This window comes from Rutidosis leptorrhynchoides, chromosome 7 (genome assembly GCF_046630445.1).
Source record: "Rutidosis leptorrhynchoides isolate AG116_Rl617_1_P2 chromosome 7, CSIRO_AGI_Rlap_v1, whole genome shotgun sequence".
Classification (NCBI taxonomy): Eukaryota; Viridiplantae; Streptophyta; class Magnoliopsida; order Asterales; family Asteraceae; genus Rutidosis; species Rutidosis leptorrhynchoides.
Window position 1 is genome coordinate 291,325,692 of NC_092339.1, and position 23,063 is coordinate 291,348,754.

Genomic DNA, 23,063 nt, shown 5'->3' on the forward strand with positions numbered 1-23,063 from the left:
GAATAAATGAGTAATAATAATATTAATAACAATGATACCGATTTTAATAAGTTTCATAATAATTAATGATAATAATAACAAAAATGATAATAATAATAATAATATTATTAGTGATAATAATAATAATTTGTATTATTTTCTAACTATAATAATAATAATGGTTTTAAAATAATAACATTAGAAATAATAGTGATAATAATATCAATAATATTACTAATACTTGTATATTTCAACTTTTACATATATATGTATATATATTTAAAAAAAATTAATATCAATAATACAAATGTTAATATTATCATTTACAATGAAAGTATTGTTAATAATATTAATATAACAATTATATTCAAACTTGAAATCAGATTCAATTATCAATATTATATGATAACATATATTAATTATTTATTATTTATATCTTATATATATATACAATATCCTTTATTTATATATTCATTTTAATATTAATAGAATTATTCTATTTATTATTATTATTATTTTTTTAAAGTGTACTTTATTACTTCACAATATTATATATACACTTATATTTATTTATATGTATAAATTTATTTACATATTTATTTACACACAATTGTTCGTGAATCGTCGAAAATAGTCAAAGGTTAACTGAATTCATCTAACAGTTCCAAAAATTTTAAGACTCAACATTACAGACTTTGCTTATCGTGTCGAGATCATATAAAGATCAAGTTTAAATTTGGTCGGAAATTTTCGGGTCGTCACAGGTGGGGCCCACTTGATTTTTATTTTTTTTCTTTCTCTTTTTCCAACGGCTACTTGATTTTTTTTTTCTTTTTACACTTTTACTCTGTATATACAAACACATACTACACAAACATAATCACACGCTCATACTACACTTTCAATTTTTATTCAATATCAAACACTCTCAACCTTTGATTCATATTTCTACAAACACAAAAAAAAAAATTAAAAAAAATAAAATGGCTTCGGAAGATTTATTACTTTCTGAGAGCGAAAGCGAGACGGATAGTGATAGCGCAAAGTCCGATTCCGATGAAGATTTAATTCAAGAAGGTTACAACACGCTTAACTTACTCGATTCGCTTGATGCAATGGACGAAGAAGATGAGGCTCTAAATTCTCGTACAATTATTAGAAGATGCCGGTTACAAAGAGATCGTATTGATACCGGTAATCGTTTGTACAACGACTATTTTTCGGATAATCCAACATTTCCTAGTGATTATTTTCGAAATCGATACCGAATGAGTAAGTCATTGTTTATGCGTAATGGTCATGGTATTATATCGTATGATTTCAATCGAGACCCGATTATTTTAAATATTTTGATCAACATTACGATGCAACCGGTCAACTCGGTTTCAATATTTTTCAAAAGTGTACATCGGCCATACGTCAATTAGCGTATGACATTGCGCCTGATGCATTCGATGAGTCCTTACACATGGGCACATCAACGTCTCATGATTGTTTAAAGAATTATTGCAAATATATTATTCATATGTTTTCGCGAGAATATTTGGAGATGCACGGTTTTTCACGTATATTAGGTAGTCTCGATTGCATGCACTGGGCTTGGAAAAATTGTCCAGTTGCGTGGCAAGGGCATTACCACAGGGGTGATCATGAAGGACCAAAAATAATGCTCGAGGCGGTTGCGTCCTACGATATGTGGATTTGGCACGCTTTCTTTGGTCCAGCGGGTTTGAACAATGATATTGATGTTCTTAATGAATCGGATTTGTTCGAAGATTTATTGGATGGTCGAGCTCCGGAGGTCCGTTACACTATCAACGGGCACGAATTTACAAAAGGGTATTACTTGGTAGATGGCATATACCCAGAATGGGCAACACTTGTCAAGTCGTTTAAATGTCCAATTGAGCCAAAAAATGTAAAGTTTAAACATTTTTAAGAAGCTGCGAGAAAAGACGTGGAACGAGCTTTCGGTGTTCTTCAAGGTCGTTGGGCAATACTAAAACACCCAGCAAGACCTTTTAGTATCAATAAAATACGTCGAATCATGTACACTTGTGTTATACTTCACAACATGATCACCGAAGACTACGAGCGCAACATATGTGACCTCAAAGAGGATTATCTCCGTGAACGAGAAAACATGCTGCGACGTACTTGGACGGAGAGAGTTGAGCTCCAAGATCGGGTGGATCGAGAGATACGAGATAAAAGAGCGCATCATGTCCTTTGCAACAATTTGATCGAACACATTTGGACACTCCCGGATGATTATATTGTTTGAAACAATTAGCGTTATTTATTGTGTTTTTATTTATTTATGTATTGTCTTTTATTTTTTAATTATGTAATTTTTAAAATTTTTATTAATGTAATGTTTTTAATTTTATTAAATAAATTGTTTTTTATTTATTTATTGTATTTAAGTAATATTTTTAAATTGGTTAAAATTTGAAATGGAGTGTATGATTGTGAGTGGAAAAAATTACGTCGATAGTACCTGTGGTTTGCTAAGTTTTTCACCACATCACCTAAACTTTATTTTTTGGCGTCATTAGTACCTGAGTTTTGTGTATGTTTCGTGGATAGTACCTACACATAACAGCTGTAAAAAATTAACAGTTTCCACCTCACATGTGCCACGCATGTGAGGGTGGATTTGACCGTTTACATTAATTTATTCCAATACATAATCCCTAACTTGCATACTAGAACACGTATAATCAGTTTCTTTTTTTTGTTCTTCATCTCCACAAACTACAAACGATTCAAACAATTCCTTTGATGGATTCTAGTTTATATCAAATGCGAAACGATTCAAACAACTCCTTTGATGTCAACTGCACATATGGTAAGATTTCATATTCATATTTTTTTTTTAAACCTGCTTATTGAAAAGTTCATGTTTCATTAATTTTGATCAAAAATTTGCATATTCTTATTTTACATGTAGATGCATATCCTGGAATTTTTTCAATCAAATTACATCATGGTGGCCACTTTTTACAATCAAATAACCTGGATCAAGTGGTGGTAGTAAGAAGACAAGTGGTGGCAGTAAGAAGATAAAAGTTTAATTTATGATGGTTTAATTTCTTGTTTGAACTTATGTTTTTTGAACCTCTGTGATCAAGTTATACAATATTAGGTGTTGGTATGTTTTGATTAATTGGATCTTATGTTATGTTTTAATGGATTATGTGTGAATGGATCTTAACAATCTTTGAATGGATATTTTGTTTTATTTCATTTTATGTTATGTGTATATACAGTGAAGTGAACTGGTCTTGTGATCAAGATCAAGTTATACCATTTCGAGTTGATCACAACATTTAAAATACAGTGAACAAGATCACATTATAAAAATACAGTGGAAAGACCACAGTGAAAAATATAGTGAACTGGTTTTGGGACAACATTTAAAAAAAATCTGATTTAGGTCAACTGTTCTTGCCATTTTGGGTACGAAGTACCACCATCCATGACAAAAAAATTAAAAAACAAAAAATTATGTTTTGGGTAAGCTGTTTTTGCCATTTTGGGTACAAAAGACCACTATCAATGACAACAATTAAAAAAAATAAAAAACAAAAAATTTTGATTTGGGTCAGATGTTCTCGCCATTTTGGGTATAAAAGACCACCATCAATGACAAGTCACAATTGTGTTGTATAAAGTTACAATTGTAGTCACAGTTTTGGTTTACAAAAACAGTCACAATTGTGTTGTATAAAGTCCAATTTTGTAGTCCAGTTGTGATTAAGAAACAAGTGCACTTGTTGCATTACCATGTCAATGACTAAACTGGTCTTGCCATTACCTTACAATGACAAAACAAGTGCACTTGTTGCATTACATTACAAGTCAAGTTCAATGACCAAAACAAACTAACCAACTAAAGTGGTTCCAGTACATTACAATGACATTACAATGACCAAAAATATTAAACTGAAATAACATTAAGTGATTAAGAAACTTGCATCCATTAAACTGATCTTGACAAAACAGTTAAATGAATTTGGGGAATAAAATGGGTCAACTGGTCTAAAATGCTGATGTCGTAGGGGGTGTATACAAAATAGTATTAAATTTTAGCAGGAAATACTATTAAATACGATACATTTTTACACAAGATATTTATTTATTTAGAGAACGGATATACTTAAACCTTGCTACAACACTTATAGGCAGTGTACCTAATCGTACAGTAGTGTAGTTTTTAGTAAGTCCGGTTCGTTCCACAGAGAATCTTTTTTAAACAAAGCTCAACGCTATATTAGTTTACTTTTATAAAAATACAAACATATATATAAGTAATATTATTATTATAAAGGGGGGGGGGGGGGTTTACCGTTTAATGACCGGTTTGTCGATTTTAAAACTTTAGTCGCAGTTAAAACCTAATGTAAAATATTAAATAAATAAAAGACTTAATTTAAAGCGTAAAATAAATAACGATAATGAAATTGCAATAAAAGTGCGATAAAATAAAATTGCGATAATTAAAAAGTACGATAATTAAAAGTGCGATTAAATAACAATAAATAAAAGTGCGATAATTAGAAGTGCAATTAAATATAAAATAAAGGAAATTAAATATGAAATAAAGAATTATGCTTATTTAAACTTCCGTAATCATGATGTTTGACGTGTTGATTTTAGTTTTATGCTCATTGGTTAATTGTCCTTTGTCCTGGATTATTTAATATGTCCGTCTGGTTTTTGTCCATAACAGTCCATCAGTCATAAATATAAAGTGCGAGTGTCCTCGTCAAATTATTCTTATACCCGAAGTTAAATATTCCAACTAATTGGGGATTCGAATTGTAACAAGGTTTTAATACTTTGTTTAATGAATATACCAGGTTATCAACTGCGTGTAAACCAAGGTTTTACTACTTTGTTAGCAATTACACCAATTACCCTTGAATGTAATTTCACACTTGTTTTAATTATTCTAGTGGCTATTAATTCATTCCCGTGTCCGGTTAAATGAACGATTATTCGTACATATAAATACCCCGCCCATCGTATCCGATCGAGTGTATATGGTAATTTATAGGGACGCCCAATTGTAAATCTTTATATTAACATTAACAAACTATCATTTAGTTAAACAAATATAAAACCCATTAATAGCCCATAGTCTAATTTCCACAAGTGTCGTTCTTTTGTCCAAACCCCAATTATGGTACAAAGCCCAATTACCCAATTTTAGTAATTAGCCCAACATCATGATTACTTCGTTTTAAATAAGCATAATAATAACTTAGCTACGAGACATTAATATAAAAAGGTTGAACATAACTTACAATGATTAAAAATAGCGTAGCGTTACACGGACAGAATTTCGACTTACACCCTTACAACATTCACTAACATACCCTTATTATTAGAATTATAATTAAAATTAAAATTAAAATATAAATTATATATATATATTTTACGTATATATGAGAGAAGAAGAAAAAGATTATCTTTTGCGATCAGAATTCGGTTGCTTTTATAGGAAAAGTCGACTTTTGGGGCTCCGCGACTCGCGGCATTTTTGCCTTCAAACTCCGCGAGTCGCGGAGAATGAAATTACAGCTCAGTCCCTTGGAGTCTTTCTCTGCCGACGGTTTTTATTTATAAATATAATATATATATATAATTAATATAATTAATTATATATTATATTATATTTGAAATGTCCCGTTCTTATTGATTAAAAACATTCCATATTAATTGATTTCGTTGCGAGGTTTTGACCTCTATATGAGACGCTTTTCAAAGACTGCATTCATTTTTAAAACAAACCATAACCTTTATTTCATAAATAAAGGTTTAAAAAGCTTTACGTAGATTATCAAATAATGATAATCTAAAATATCCTGTTTACACACGACCATTACATAATGGTTTACAATACAAATATGTTACATCGAAATCAGTTTCTTGAATGCAGTTTTTACACAATATCATACAAACATGGACTCCAAATCTTGTCCTTATTTTAGTATGCAACAGCGGAAGCTCTTAATATTCACCTGAGAATAAACATGCTTTAAACGTCAACAAAAATGTTGGTGAGTTATAGGTTTAACCTATATATATCAAATCGTAACAATAGACCACAAGATTTCATATTTCAATACACATCCCATACATAGAGATAAAAATCATTCATATGGTGAACACCTGGTAACCGACATTAACAAGATGCATATATAAGAATATCCCCATCATTCCGGGACACCCTTCGGATATGATATAAATTTCGAAGTACTAAAGCATCCGGTACTTTGGATGGGGTTTGTTAAGCCCAATAGATCTATCTTTAGGATTCGCGTCAATTAGGGTGTCTATTCCCTAATTCTTAGATTACCAGACTTAATAAAAAGGGGCATATTCGATTTCGATAATTCAACCATAGAATGTAGTTTCACGTACTTGTGTCTATTTTGTAAATCATTTATAAAACCTGCATGTATTCTCATCCCAAAAATATTAGATTTTAAAAGTGGGACTATAACTCACTTTCACAGATTTTTACTTCGTCGGGAAGTAAGACTTGGCCACTGGTTGATTCACGAACCTATAACAATATATACATATATATCAAAGTATGTTCAAAATATATTTACAACACTTTTAATATATTTTGATGTTTTAAGTTTCTTAAGTCAGCTGTCCTCGTTAGTAACCTACAACTAGTTGTCCACAGTTAGATGTACAGAAATAAATCGATAAATATTATCTTGAATCAATCCATGACCCAGTGTATACGTATCTCAGTATTGATCACAACTCAAACTATATATATTTTGGAATCAACCTCAACCCTGTATAGCTAACTCCAACATTCACATATAGAGTGTCTATGGTTGTTCCGAAATATATATAGATGTGTCGACATGATAGGTCGAAACATTGTATACGTGTCTATGGTATCTCAAGATTACATAATATACAATACAAGTTGATTAAGTTATGGTTGGAATAGATTTGTTACCAATTTTCACGTAGCTAAAATGAGAAAAATTATCCAATCTTGTTTTACCCATAACTTCTTCATTTTAAATCCGTTTTGAGTGAATCAAATTGCTATGGTTTCATATTGAACTCTATTTTATGAATCTAAACAGAAAAAGTATAGGTTTATAGTCGGAAAAATAAGTTACAAGTCGTTTTTGTAAAGGTAGTCATTTCAGTCGAAAGAACGACGTCTAGATGACCATTTTAGAAAACATACTTCCACTTTGAGTTTAACCATAATTTTTGGATATAGTTTCATGTTCATAATAAAAATCATTTTCTCATAATAACAACTTTTAAATCAAAGTTTATCATAGTTTTTAATTAACTAACCCAAAACAGCCCGCGGTGTTACTACGACGGCGTAAATCCGGTTTTACGGTGTTTTTCGTGTTTTCAGGTTTTAAATCATTAAGTTAGCATATCATATAGATATAGAACATGTTTTTAGTTGATTTTAAAAGTCAAGTTAGAAGGATTAACTTTTGTTTGCGAACAAGTTTAGAATTAACTAAACTATGTTCTAGTGATTACCAGTTTAAACCTTCGAATAAGATAGCTTTATACGTATGAATCGAATGATGTTATGAACATCATTACTACCTTAATTTCCTTGGATAAACCTACTGGAAAAGAGAAAAATGGATCTAGCTTCAATGGATCCTTGGATGGCTCGAAGTTCTTGAAGCAGAATCATGACACGAAAATAAGTTCAAGTAAGATCATCACTTGAAATAAGATTGTTATAGTTATAGAAATTGAACCAAAGTTTGAATATGATTATTACCTTGTATTAGAATGATAACCTACTGTAAGAAACAAAGATTTCTTGAGGTTGGATGATCACCTTACAAGATTGGAAGTGAGCTAGCAAACTTGAAAGTATTCTTGATTTTATGTAACTAGAACTTGTAGAATATATGAAGAACACTTAGAACTTGAAGATAGAACTTGAGAGAGATCAATTAGATGAAGAAAATTGAAGAATGAAAGTGTTTGTAGGTGTTTTTGGTCGTTGGTATATGGATTAGATATAAAGGATATGTAATTTTGTTTTCATGTAAATAAGTCATGAATGATTACTCATATTTTTGTAATTTTATGAGATATTTCATGCTAGTTGCCAAATGATGGTTCCCACATGTGTTAGGTGACTCACATGGGCTGCTAAGAGCTGATCATTGGAGTGTATATACCAATAGTACATACATCTAAAAGCTGTGTATTGTACGAGTACGAATACGGGTGCATACGAGTAGAATTGTTGATGAAACTGAACGAGGATGTAATTGTAAGCATTTTTGTTAAGTAGAAGTATTTTGATAAGTGTATTGAAGTCTTTCAAAAGTGTATAAATACATATTAAAACACTACATGTATATACATTTTAACTGAGTCGTTAAGTCATCGTTAGTCGTTACTTGTAAGTGTTGTTTTTAAACCTTTAGGTTAACGGTCTTGTTAAATGTTGTTAACCCAATGTTTATAATATCAAATGAGATTTTAAATTATTATATTATAATGATATTATCATGTATGAATATCTCTTAATATGATATATATACATTAAATGTCTTTACAACGAAAATCGTTACATATATGTCTCGTTTAAAAATCATTAAGTTAGTAGTCTTGTTTTTACATATGTAGTTCATTGTTAATATACTTAATGATATGTTTACTTATCATAGTATCATGTTAACTATATATATATCCATATATATGTCATCATATAGTTTTTACAAGTTTTAACGTTCGTGAATCACCGGTCAACTTGGGTGGTCAATTGTCTATATGAAACATATTTCAATTAATCAAGTCTTAACAAGTTTGATTGCTTAACATGTTGGAAACATTTAATCATGTAAATATCAATCTCAATTAATATATATAAACATGGAAAAGTTCGGGTCACTACAGTACCTACCCGTTAAATAAATTTCGTCCCGAAATTTTAAGCTGTTGAAGGTGTTGACGAATCTTCTGGAAATAGATGCGGGTATTTCTTCTTCATCTGATCTTCACGCTCCCAGGTGAACTTGGGTCCTCTACGAGCATTCCATCGAACCTTAACAATTGGTATCTTGTTTTGCTTAAGTCTTTTAACCTCACGATCCATTATTTCGACGGGTTCTTCGATGAATTGAAGTTTTTCGTTGATTTGGATTTCATCTAACGGAATAGTGAGATCTTCTTTAGCAAAACATTTCTTTAAATTCGAGACGTGGAAAGTGTTATGTACAGCCGCGAGTTGTTGAGGTAACTCTAGTCGGTAAGTTACTGGTCCGATACGATCAATAATCTTGAATGGTCCAATATACCTTGGATTTAATTTCCCTCGTTTACCAAATCGAACAACGCCTTTCCAAGGTGCAACTTTAAGCATGACCATCTCTCCAATTTCAAATTCTATATCTTTTCTTTTAATGTCAGCGTAGCTCTTTTGTCGACTTTGGGCGGTTTTCAACCGTTGTTGAATTTGGATGATCTTCTCGGTAGTTTCTTGTATAATCTCCGGACCCGTAATCTGTCTATCCCCCACTTCACTCCAACAAATCGGAGACCTGCACTTTCTACCATAAAGTGCTTCAAACGGCGCCATCTCAATGCTTGAATGGTAGCTGTTGTTGTAGGAAAATTCTGCTAACGGTAGATGTCGATCCCAACTGTTTCCGAAATCAATAACACATGCTCGTAGCATGTCTTCAAGCGTTTGTATCGTCCTTTCGCTCTGCCCATCAGTTTGTGGATGATAGGCAGTACTCATGTCTAGACGAGTTCCTAATGCTTGCTGTAATGTCTGCCAGAATCTTGAAATAAATCTACCATCCCTATCAGAGATAATAGAGATTGGTATTCCATGTCTGGAGATGACTTCCTTCAAATACAGTCGTGCTAACTTCTCCATCTTGTCATCTTCTCTTATTGGCAAGAAGTGTGCTGATTTGGTGAGACGGTCAACTATTACCCAAATAGTATCAAAACCACTTGCAGTCCTTGGCAATTTAGTGATGAAATCCATGGTAATGTTTTCCCATTTCCATTCCGAGATTTCGGGTTGTTGAAGTAGACCTGATGGTTTCTGATGCTCAGCTTTGACCTTAGAACACGTCAAACATTCTCCTACGTATTTAGCAACATCGGCTTTCATACCCGGCCACCAAAAATGTTTCTTGAGATCCTTGTACATCTTCCCCGTTCCAGGATGTATTGAGTATCTGGTTTTATGAGCTTCTCTAAGTACCATTTCTCTCATATCTCCAAATTTTGGTACCCAAATCCTTTCAGCCCTATACCGGGTTCCGTCTTCCCGAATATTAAGATGCTTCTCCGATCCTTTGGGTATTTCATCCTTTAAATTTCCCTCTTTTAAAACTCCTTGTTGCGCCTCCTTTATTTGAGTAGTAATGTTATTATGAATCATTATATTCATAGATTTTACTCGAATGGGTTCTCTGTCCTTCCTGCTCAAGGCATCGGCTACCACATTTGCCTTCCCCGGGTGGTAACGAATCTCAAAGTCGTAATCATTCAATAATTCAATCCACCTACGCTGCCTCATATTCAGTTGTTTCTGATTAAATATGTGTTGAAGACTTTTGTGGTCGGTATATATAATACTTTTGACCCCATATAAGTAGTACCTCCAAGTCTTTAATGCAAAAACAACCGCGCCTAATTCCAAATCATGCGTCGTATAATTTTGTTCGTGAATCTTCAATTGTCTAGACGCATAAGCAATCACCTTCGTTCGTTGCATTAATACACAACCGAGACCTTGCTTTGATGCATCACAATAAATCACAAAATCATCATTCCCTTCAGGCAATGACAATATAGGTGCCGTAGTTAGCTTTTTCTTCAATAACTGAAACGCTTTCTCTTGTTCATCATTCCATTCAAATTTCTTCCCTTTATGCGTTAATGCAGTCAAGGGTTTTGCTATTCTAGAAAAGTCTTGGATGAACCTTCTGTAGTAACCAGCTAGTCCTAAAAACTGGCGTATGTGTTTCGGAGTTTTCGGGGTTTCCCACTTTTCAACAGTTTCTATCTTTGCCGGATCCACCTTAATACCTTCTTTGTTCACTATGTGACCGAGGAATTGAACTTCTTCCAACCAAAATGCACACTTTGAAAACTTAGCGTACAATTCTTCCTTCCTCAATACTTCTAACACCTTTCTCAAATGTTCACCGTGTTCTTGGTCATTCTTTGAGTAAATAAGTATGTCATCAATGAAAACAATGACAAACTTGTCAAGGTATGGTCCACACACTCGGTTCATAAGGTCCATGAACACAACTGGTGCATTAGTTAAACCAAACGGCATGACCATAAACTCGTAATGACCGTAACGTGTTCTGAAAGCAGTCTTTGGAATATCATCTTCTTTCACCCGCATTTGATGATACCCGGAACGTAAGTCAATCTTTGAATAAACAGACGAGCCTTGTAGTTGATCAAATAAGTCATCGATTCTCGGTAGTGGGTAGCGGTTCTTGATGGTAAGTTTGTTCAACTCTCGGTAGTCGATACACAACCTGAATGTACCATCTTTCTTCTTGACAAACAAAACAGGAGCTCCCCACGGTGATGTGCTTGGTCGAATGAAACCACGCTCTAAAAGTTCTTGTAATTGGCTTTGTAGTTCTTTCATCTCGCTGGGTGCGAGTCTGTAAGGAGCACGAGCTATTGGTGCAGCTCCTGGTACAAGATCTATTTGAAATTCAACGGATCGATGTGGGGGTAATCCCGGTAATTCTTTCGGAAATACATCAGGAAATTCTTTTGCGACGGGAACATCATTGATGCTCTTTTCTTCAGTTTGTACTTTCTCGATGTGTGCTAGAACAGCATAGCAACCTTTTCTTATTAGTTTTTGTGCCTTCAAATTACTAATAAGATGTAGCTTCGTGTTGCCCTTTTCTCCGTACACCATTAAGGGTTTTCCTTTTTCTCGTATAATGCGAATTGCATTTTTGTAACAAACGATCTCCGCTTTCACTTCTTTCAACCAGTCCATACCTATTATCACATCAAAACTCCCTAACTCTACTGGTATCAAATCAATCTTAAATGTTTCGCTAACCAGTTTAATTTCTCGATTCCGACATACATTATCTGCTGAAATTAATTTACCATTTGCTAATTCGAGTAAAAATTTACTATCCAAAGGCGTCAATGGACAACTTAATTTAGCACAAAAATCTTTACTCATATAGCTTCTATCCGCACCCGAATCAAATAAAACGTAAGCAGATTTATTGTCAATAAGAAACGTACCCGTAACAAGCTCCGGGTCTTCCTGTGCCTCTGCCGCATTAATATTGAAAACTCTTCCACGGCCTTGTCCATTCGTGTTCTCCTGGTTCGGGCAATTTCTAATAATGTGGCCCGGTTTTCCACATTTATAACAAACTACATTGGCATAACTTGCTCCGTCACTACTTGCTCCGCCATTACTCGTTCCGACACCATTTGTTCCTTTCGTTCTATTAACCCCTGGTCCGTAGACCTCACACTTCGCCGCGCTATGACCATTTCTTTTACACTTGTTGAAAAATTTGGTGCAGAACCCCGAGTGATTCTTTTCACACCTTTGGCATAGCTGCTTCTGATTGTTGTTGTTGTTGTTGCGGTTATTATTGTTGTTGGGATGATTGTTGTAGTTGCTGTTGTTGTTGTTGTTGTTGTTGTTGGGCCGTTTGTTGTAGTTGCGATTGATGTTGCGATTGTTGGGATAATTGTTGCGATTATTGTTGTAATTGCTGTTGTTGTTGTATTGGTGATTCTTATCACCGTTTTCCTCCCACTTTCTTTTGACTTGCTTCACATTGGCCTCTTCAGCAGTCTGTTCTTTAATTCTTTCTTCAATTTGGTTCACGAGTTTGTGAGCCATTCTACATGCCTGTTGTATGGAGGCGGGCTCGTGTGAACTTATATCTTCTTGGATTCTTTCCGGTAATCCTTTCACAAACGCGTCGATCTTTTCTTCCTCATCTTCGAATGCTCCCGGACACAATAGGCACAATTCTGTGAATCGTCTTTCGTACGTGGTAATATCAAATCCTTGGGTTCGTAACCCTCTAAGTTCTGTCTTGAGCTTATTGACCTCGGTTCTGGGACGGTACTTCTCGTTCATCAAGTGCTTGAATGCTGACCACGGTAGTGCGTACGCATCGTCTTATCCCACTTGCTCTAGATAGGTATTCCACCATGTTAACGCAGAACCTGTGAAGGTATGCGTAGCGTACTTTACTTTGTCCTCTTCAGTACACTTACTTATGGCAAACACCGATTCGACCTTCTCGGTCCACCGTTTCAATCCGATCGGTCCTTCGGTTCCATCAAATTCCAAAGGTTTGCAGGCAGTGAATTCTTTGTAGGTGCATCCTACACGATTTCCTGTACTGCTAGATCCAAGGTTATTGTTGGTATGTAGCGCAGCCTGTACTGCGGTTATGTTTGAAGCTAGAAAAGTACGGAATTCCTCTTCATTCATATTCACGGTGTGTCGAGTAGTCGGTGCCATTTCCTTCAAAATAGTTAAATGGAACAAGTTAATCATACAGAATATTAAGAGTAGTTAATAGTATTTCGTAGCATAATATGAACTCATTTATAAAAGCTTTTTCTTCATATTAGCGTTTTATAAGTTTAAATTCGGGTAGTACCTACCCGTTAAGTTCATACTTAGTAGCTAATATACAATTCAACTACTACAATTCTATATGAAAAACTGATTATAATAATATTTCGCGTTCAAACTTTTATACAATATTTTACAAACTTACAATACCGCTTATTTTACATAAAGCATGAAATATAGCACACAATAACTTTGATACAAGATAGTTGTGAAGATAATTCTAGCTAGTACACAAGTCGTTCAGCAAAGGCAATAAAGACACGTAATTCATACGTCCAGAAACAAGTCATGCATTCTGGTTTTACTAGGACTACTTCCCATCCTTGGTCTTGTGCAACATAACCGTTATGGCCGTTGATAAGACAGCGTGTTGTAACGTCGTCAAAGGGACGAGGGTTACGTAATGTCCAACAGTCCCGTAACAATCTAAAAACCTCATTTCTTACCCCAATTACCGACTCCGTCACTTGTGGAAACGTTTTGTTTAATAGTTGTAGCCCGATGTTCTTGTTCTCACTTTGGTGAGAAGCGAACATTACTAATCCGTAAGCATAACATGCTTCTTTATGTTGCATGTTAGCCGCTTTTTCTAAATCACGAAGTCCAATATTCGGATATATTGAGTCAAAATAATTTCTTAACCCGTTGCGTAAAATAGCATTTGGGTTCCCCGCAATATATGCGTCAAAGTAAACACATCGTAACTTATGGGTTTCCCAATGTGATATCCCCCATCTTTCAAACGAAAGTCTCTTATAAACCAAGACATTCTTGGAACGTTCTTCGAATGTCTTACAAACTGATCTCGCCTTAAATAGTTGTGCCGAGGAATTCTGGCCGACTCTAGACAAGATTTCATCAATCATGTCTCCGGGTAGGTCTCTTAAAATATTGGGTTGTCTATCCATTTTGTGTTTTTAAACTGTAAAATAGACAAGAGTTAGATTCATAAAAAAATACTTATTAATACAAGCAATTTTTACATATATCATAAAGCATAAGAACACTATATTACATATATTACACCACACGAATACAACTAACTTATTCCGACTCGCTCGTTTCTTCTTCTTCGGTTTTGGTTCGTTTTGCCAAGTTTCTAGGGATATATGATGTTCCCCTAATACGAGCCGTCGTTGTCCACATTGGTTTAGAAAAACCTGGTGGTTTAGAGGTTCCCGGGTCATTGTTACAACTTAAGGACTTCGGGGGTTGACGATACATATAAAGTTCATCGGGGTTGGAATTAGATTTCTCTATTTTTATGCCCTTTCCCTTATTATTTTCTTTTGTCTTTTTAAATTCAGTTGGGGTAATTTCTATAACATCATCGGAATTCTCGTCGGAATCCGATTCATCGGAGAATTGGTAATCCTCCCAATATTTTGCTTCCTTGGCGGAAACACCATTGACCATAATTAACCTTGGTCGGTTGATTGAGGATTCTCTTTTACTTAACCGTTTTATTATTTCCCCCACCGGTTCTATTTCTTCTTCCGGTTCCGATTCTTCGTCCGGTTCCGATTCTTCTTCCGGTTCCGACTCTTCTTCCGGTTCCTCTTCGGGAACTTGTGAATCAGTCCACGAATCATTCCAATTTACATTTGACTCTTCATTATTATTAGGTGAGTCAATGGGACTTGTTCTAAAGGTAGACATCTATCACATAATATCAAACGCGTTAAGAGATTAATATATCACATAATATTCACATGTTAAAAATATATAGTTTCCAACAAAATTTGTTAAGCAATCATTTTTCAAGTAAATACGGTCGAAGTCCAGACTCACTAATGCATCCTAACAAACTCGATAAGACACACTAATGAAAAATTCTGGTTCTCTAAGACCAACGCTCGGATACCAACTGAAATGTCCCGTTCTTATTGATTAAAAACGTTCCATATTAATTGATTTCGTTGCGAGGTTTTGACCTCTATATGAGACGCTTTTCAAAGACTGCATTCATTTTTAAAACAAACCATAACCTTTATTTCATAAATAAAGGTTTAAAAAGCTTTACGTAGATTATCAAATAATGATAATCTAAAATATCCTGTTTACACACGACCATTACATAATGGTTTACAATACAAATATGTTACATCGAAATCAGTTTCTTGAATGCAGTTTTTACACAATATCATACAAACATGGACTCCAAATCTTGTCCTTATTTTAGTATGCAACAGCGGAAGCTCTTAATATTCACCTGAGAATAAACATGCTTTAAACGTCAACAAAAATGTTGGTGAGTTATAGGTTTAACCTATATATATCAAATCGTAACAATAGACCACAAGATTTCATATTTCAATACACATCCCATACATAGAGATAAAAATCATTCATATGGTGAACACCTGGTAACCGACATTAACAAGATGCATATATAAGAATATCCCCATCATTCCGGGACACCCTTCGGATATGATATAAATTTCGAAGTACTAAAGCATCCGGTACTTTGGATGGAGTTTGTTAAGCCCAATAGATCTATCTTTAGGATTCGCGTCAATTAGGGTGTCTGTTCCCTAATTCTTAGATTACCAGACTTAATAAAAAGGGGCATATTCGATTTCGATAATTCAACCATAGAATGTAGTTTCACGTACTTGTGTCTATTTTGTAAATCATTTATAAAACCTGCATGTATTCTCATCCCAAAAATATTAGATTTTAAAAGTGGGACTATAACTCACTTTCACAGATTTTTACTTCGTCGGGAAGTAAGACTTGGCCACTGGTTGATTCACGAACCTATAACAATATATACATATATATCAAAGTATGTTCAAAATATATTTACAACACTTTTAATATATTTTGATGTTTTAAGTTTCTTAAGTCAGCTGTCCTCGTTAGTAACCTACAACTAGTTGTCCACAGTTAGATGTACAGAAATAAATCGATAAATATTATCTTGAATCAATCCACGACCCAGTGTATACGTATCTCAGTATTGATCACAACTCAAACTATATATATTTTGGAATCAACCTCAACCCTGTATAGATAACTCCAACATTCACATATAGAGTGTCTATGGTTGTTCCGAAATATATATAGATGTGTCGACATGATAGGTCGAAACATTGTATACGTGTCTATGGTATCTCAAGATTACATAATATACAATACAAGTTGATTAAGTTATGGTTGGAATAGATTTGTTACCAATTTTCACGTAGCTAAAATGAGAAAAATTATCCAATCTTGTTTTACCCATAACTTCTTCATTTTAAATCCGTTTTGAGTGAATCAAATTGCTATGGTTTCATATTGAACTCTATTTTATGAATCTAAACAGAAAAAGTATAGGTTTATAGTCGGAAAAATAAGTTACAAGTCGTTTTTGTAAAGGTAGTCATTTCAGTCGAAAGAACGACGTCTAGATGACCATTTTAGAAAACATACTTCCACTTTGAGTTTAACCATAATTTTTGGATATAGTTTCATGTTCATAATAAAAATCATTTTCTCAGAATAACAACTTTTAAATCAAAGTTTATCATAGTTTTTAATTAACTAACCCAAAACAGCCCGCGGTGTTACTACGACGGCGTAAATCCGGTTTTACGGTGTTTTTCGTGTTTTCAGGTTTTAAATCATTAAGTTAGCATATCATATAGATATAGAACATGTTTTTAGTTGATTTTAAAAGTCAAGTTAGAAGGATTAACTTTTGTTTGCGAACAAGTTTAGAATTAACTAAACTATGTTCTAGTGATTACCAGTTTAAACCTTCGAATAAGATAGCTTTATACGTATGAATCGAATGATGTTATGAACATCATTACTACCTTAATTTCCTTGGATAAACCTACTGGAAAAGATAAAAATGGATCTAGCTTCAATGGATCCTTGGATGGCTCGAAGTTCTTGAAGCAGAATCATGACACGAAAATAAGTTCAAGTAAGATCATCACTTGAAATAAGATTGTTATAGTTATAGAAATTGAACCAAAGTTTGAATATGATTATTACCTTGTATTAGAATGATAACCTACTGTAAGAAACAAAGATTTTTTGAGGTTGGATGATCACCTTACAAGATTGGAAGTGAGCTAGCAAACTTGAAAGTATTCTTGATTTTATGTAACTAGAACTTGTAGAATATATGAAGAACACTTAGAACTTGAAGATAGAACTTGAGAGAGATCAATTAGATGAAGAAAATTGAAGAATGAAAGTGTTTGTAGGTGTTTTTGGTCGTTGGTGTATGGATTAGATATAAAGGATATGTAATTTTGTTTTCATGTAAATAAGTCATGAATGATTACTCATATTTTTGTAATTTTATGAGATATTTCATGCTAGTTGCCAAATGATGGTTCCCACATGTGTTAGGTGACTCACATGGGCTGCTAAGAGCTGATCATTGGAGTGTATATACCAATAGTACATACATCTAAAAGCTGTGTATTGTACGAGTACGAATACGGGTGCATACGAGTAGAATTGTTGATGAAACTGAACGAGGATGTAATTGTAAGCATTTTTGTTAAGTAGAAGTATTTTGATAAGTGTATTGAAGTCTTTCAAAAGTGTATAAATACATATTAAAACACTACATGTATATACATTTTAACTGAGTCGTTAAGTCATCGTTAGTCGTTACATGTAAGTGTTGTTTTTAAACCTTTAGGTTAACGGTCTTGTTAAATGTTGTTAACCCAATGTTTATAATATCAAATGAGATTTTAAATTATTATATTATCATGATATTATCATGTATGAATATCTCTTAATATGATATATATACATTAAATGTCTTTACAACGAAAATCGTTACATATATGTCTCGTTTAAAAATCATTAAGTTAGTAGTCTTGTTTTTACATATGTAGTTCATTGTTAATATACTTAATGATATGTTTACTTATCATAGTATCATGTTAACTATATATATATCCATATATATGTCATCATATAGTTTTTACAAGTTTTAACGTTCGTGAATCACCGGTCAACTTGGGTGGTCAATTGTCTATATGAAACATATTTCAATTAATCAAGTCTTAACAAGTTTGATTGCTTAACATGTTGGAAACATTTAATCATGTAAATATCAATCTCAATTAATATATATAAACATGGAAAAGTTCGGGTCACTACAATATTTATATACATAGTTAACTTGTAATTTTTAGTCCGTTGCGTCGAGCGTTAAGAGTTGACTCTGGTCCCGGTTCCGGATTTTCGAACGTCTTTGCGTACAATTTTATATTTTGTACTTTGCGTTTTGAATCTTTTACTCTTGTAATTTCGAGACGTTTCTTATTAATAATTGGAACCTCTTTGATTGTCTTTTGTTCTTTTGAGCTTTTTGGTCGTTTGCATCTTCAATTCGTCGAATCTGTCTTTTGTCTTCACCTTTTATTATTTAAACGAATATCACTTGTAAATAGAACAATTGCAACTAAAAGCTTGTCTTTCTTGAGGAATAATGCTATGAAATATATGTTCGTTTTTAGCATTATCAAATATTCCCACACTTGAGCGTTGCTTGTCCTCATGCAATATCGTCTTAAAATACTAGAATCACTTCTTTATTCTTCACACTTTGTACATCAGTGATTTCTATATGGCGGTATAAACAATGGTAGTAACGATATGGTTTACAGTCCCACATGACTATAAAAATTTAGATCCATTAAGGAAATTGGATCTTTATGAAAACATTTGATCTTTTGAAAATTAAATCTAATTTTTACCCTAGATAAGTTTTCCGGGATAACCCTTTACCGGTGTTTGCAAAATATTTTTGTGGGTTTGGTGGGTTTCAGATTTGAAAATTTTAGCTCAAAACTTGCGGTTTTGTGTCACCCACTTGCTAACCTTGTATTTGGAAAGCAACACGTCCAGTTTACTTGTCCCGTATGTTACCTTTCGGTAAACTACCGTTCGGTTGTAAAGGAAAGCGATGAACAAGCAACTGTTAAGGCAATGTCCCCTGACATGCTTTTAATTATGGTCTATAACGTATCCGACGCAATTACTATCCTTGGTAGGAGCAATAGTAAAGCTTACCCTTATGATTTTTCGGTCTGGTACAAGGTCCTGTCTTTGACCATGCTATGCAACCACCGTTCTTACGGTTGACACCCGATTTGGTTCAGGTGACCTAATGAATTCCTAGGTGAATTCCTAGGATTTTACGTTCAATGGTAATGAACGCAATGAAAATAGGGTTTTCAGAAAACAAATCGGTTTGTAATTTTGATCAAAATATTTTCTCGTTCAAGCTCGAGTTTAGATATCATTGAATTCCATGAGTTTGAATTCTCAATCTTTAAGGTCAATCTCAAGGATTGAGTAATATCAGGCTTAAAAGCTGATTTTTGATCTTTAAGGAGATTATCCTTTCTGGGGATCTGATTCATTAGTCTTATCAAGCTAATTTGCACGGTGCCCCCCCCATTGTACGAGATAAATCCTTCTCATGGTTAGGATAAATCTGACCACTTGGCGACCCTGTTTGATGCTGAGGTCCGTGGATTTCCTGCTGATTTTAGTGATGACTTTTCTAGATTTTTCGTCAACCTACAGCTGGTCTGGACGACAACTTCATGACCTAAATCAAGAAGCGCGTTTCTTTTTCGGAAGACTTTACTTCCTTTTAATGATGGAATTGATTCATCGTGTAGATCCATCTTTTCTTTTCTTTCATTTGGTAAAACAGTTTAGTTTAGTCCAAAGCAAAAGTATTTTCAGTTATTTGTTACAGATATATGTGACATATGTTTAAGATAACTTGGTAAATTTTCCCACACTTGGCTTTTATTTTCCTTTTTATCGTCCTCTATTCTATTTTAAATGAATTTTAACATTTTAGTTTATTTCTCAATTTATGTCCTTTCCGAGGTAACAATAATTTCGGTGTTAACACCTAGTTTTATCGTTCATAAATATGTATAAACATGATTTTGAGTTCATTTAATTGAAAATTTTGAAAAATTTTACTAGAATTGGGTAATCAGTATATAAGACTAGGGCTGTTCTTTTTTATCAGAGAGCACTAGATTCTAATACAACTACTGCTTTACTAGTATTTTTAATGGTAACCAAGTGTTTAAGATAAAAATTTTAAAATCCGAAAGAATTTAGCCCCTTCCCACACTTAAGATCTTGCAATGCCCTCATTTGCAAGAAATCAGTAACAATTTAAATTATTGAGGGTGATTTGTGTGAAAATGATTAAATTTTTACCAAATTTTCCAAATATATTGGCGTTTGTTTGCTGAATGATAAATGGTGCACATCATTTGTTCATTCCGTCTTGTTGTTATTTCACATATATTTTGCATCTTGTCGTCAAAATTAGTTGCTTTTGCTGAACTTAATGCCAGTCTTTGAAAAGGCGCTGTTTTACCCTGTTGTGTACATAAGATAAACTGCAAACATATATATATATATTTTTGAAGTTTGGTATATTACCCCACATTCAAAAATTATTAAAATCTAAGAATAAAAGTTAGATAATTATAAAAATGATTACAATATTAACAAAAGTATTAAACGTATCAATAATTACAAATTACAAAATAAATAAAACTAAGTATACTAGGGATGATACTGGTACCAATAGGGGTTCCAGGCATAACCATAGGTGCTATAGAATGCTTCGGCAGGGTTATACGTAGGATATGGTGGCTGCATCTCTATAGACCAGGGAGGGAATATGGGTTTCGGTGTAGGAATATAGTTTCTACCTATATGTTGGCAATGAGCTATGATTTGGTTCTGATGAACTTGCCAATCTTCAAATGCTCTCTGTCTAGCATTTTCGTATTCCTGAGAAGCTATAAACTTTTGCATTTCTTGCATCTCATTCCCCCCTCCTACATTACCTTGCTGTTGGTTTCTCTCCACCTGTGGATGTCTACCATGGTATCGTACTGCGGCGTTATTTCGCCTCTTCAAAACTTTCGCACCATGGTATACATTTAAACCTATAGTATCGCGGGGTTCTGGTTCTTCTACTAATAATCCCCCCCGACTTATATCCACACCGAGATATTCACCAATCAAAGTAATAAAAATACCACCTCCTATTATGCTATGCGGTCGCATCCCCTGAACCATAGCTGATAAATAATAACCCACACAATATGGTATACTTACAGCGCTTTGTGGGTCTCGAATACACATATGGTAAAACAAATCCTGTTCATTTACTTTTTCCTTGTTCTTACCCCTTTGTGTAATCGAATTAGCTAAAAACCTATGTATCACTCTTAATTCGGCTCTATCTATATCCAAATAAGAGTAATTTCCCCCTTTGAAACGGTGATGGCTTGTCATTTGACTCCACACACCGTGTGTATCAAAATTTTCATCTATCTTTCTACCGTTTAGTATCAACCCTCTACAATCAGCGGATGCTAACTCCTCAGGCATATATATACGTAAAGCCTGAGCCATGTCCAGTAAAGACATGTGGCGCATCGAACCGCCTAACAAAAATCTAATAAAAGAATGATCGGTTAAACTAGCTACCCGATCATTCAACTCTATACTACATAACAATTCTTCACACCATTATATACAGGTCTACGCATGGTGAATAAACGTACCCAGTCATTAAAAGTAAAATTACCATACCGCTGTACAAGTAATTCCCTAATTGGCCCGGCCAATTCTACAGCTTCTAAGGGTCCCCATTCTATGACCCTCGGTACCTCAACAACCTTAGAATGAAGAGTATGCAAACCCCTTTGATATTTTGGATAATCTATCCAAAGTCTGTCAAATCTCAGGTTCGGGTGCAACTCTTCCAAGTGCATATCAGAAAAGGTCATGACTGGATGAGGTATATCCTGCTTGTAGTAGTTATCCACCTCCAGTTGTTCCATATTCTCAGCAGGAGCATTGCGGGCTTGGGATGAAGATTCACCCCTTTCAGTCTGCAAAACACATCAAACACAATTTTTGTGCATCTAAATATGCATTAGTGTCAGCAAAATCATCAATCAAAATAATTATAATGACATGATCAATTTATATCAAACTTAAGCTCATTTTCACATTTTTATCAAATCTACACTTTTGCAAATAAGCATATACGAAAATGTTCGCCAAGTTCATAAGCATTCAACTCAAATAACATGTCAAAATAATCATTACTAGCAATTAAACAAGTCTCAAATGGCATTATCTTTCAAAAATCAAGTTCATGAATTTTAGACTTGAAAAAGTCCACTTTAATTCTCAAAATCATATTTAGGCTCAAAGTTTGGATCATTTAACTACCTAAACATGTTACACTACTTATTTTAGCAACAATTCATGACAAAAATCGGCCATAACCTGTTTATATCAAAAAGCCCCAAATTTGCTCAAGAACACAAATCCTAGATTACTCAAAATTTGAAGTTTAAGGCTTCTAATCATGTTAAACAGCATCAATCTAGGT

The 23,063-nt window shown here is 33.7% G+C and overlaps 1 protein-coding gene across 1 annotated transcript; it reads left to right on the forward strand.

The window, feature by feature from the left end:
* Positions 1-962: 962 nt before the first annotated feature.
* On the forward strand, positions 963-1,918 carry LOC139860075 (uncharacterized). The gene is made up of 2 exons (XM_071848847.1): positions 963-1,281; positions 1,407-1,918. The coding sequence occupies exons 1-2, from the start codon at positions 963-965 to the stop codon at positions 1,916-1,918; spliced, it is 831 nt and encodes a 276-aa protein (XP_071704948.1).
* Positions 1,919-23,063: the final 21,145 nt, after the last annotated feature.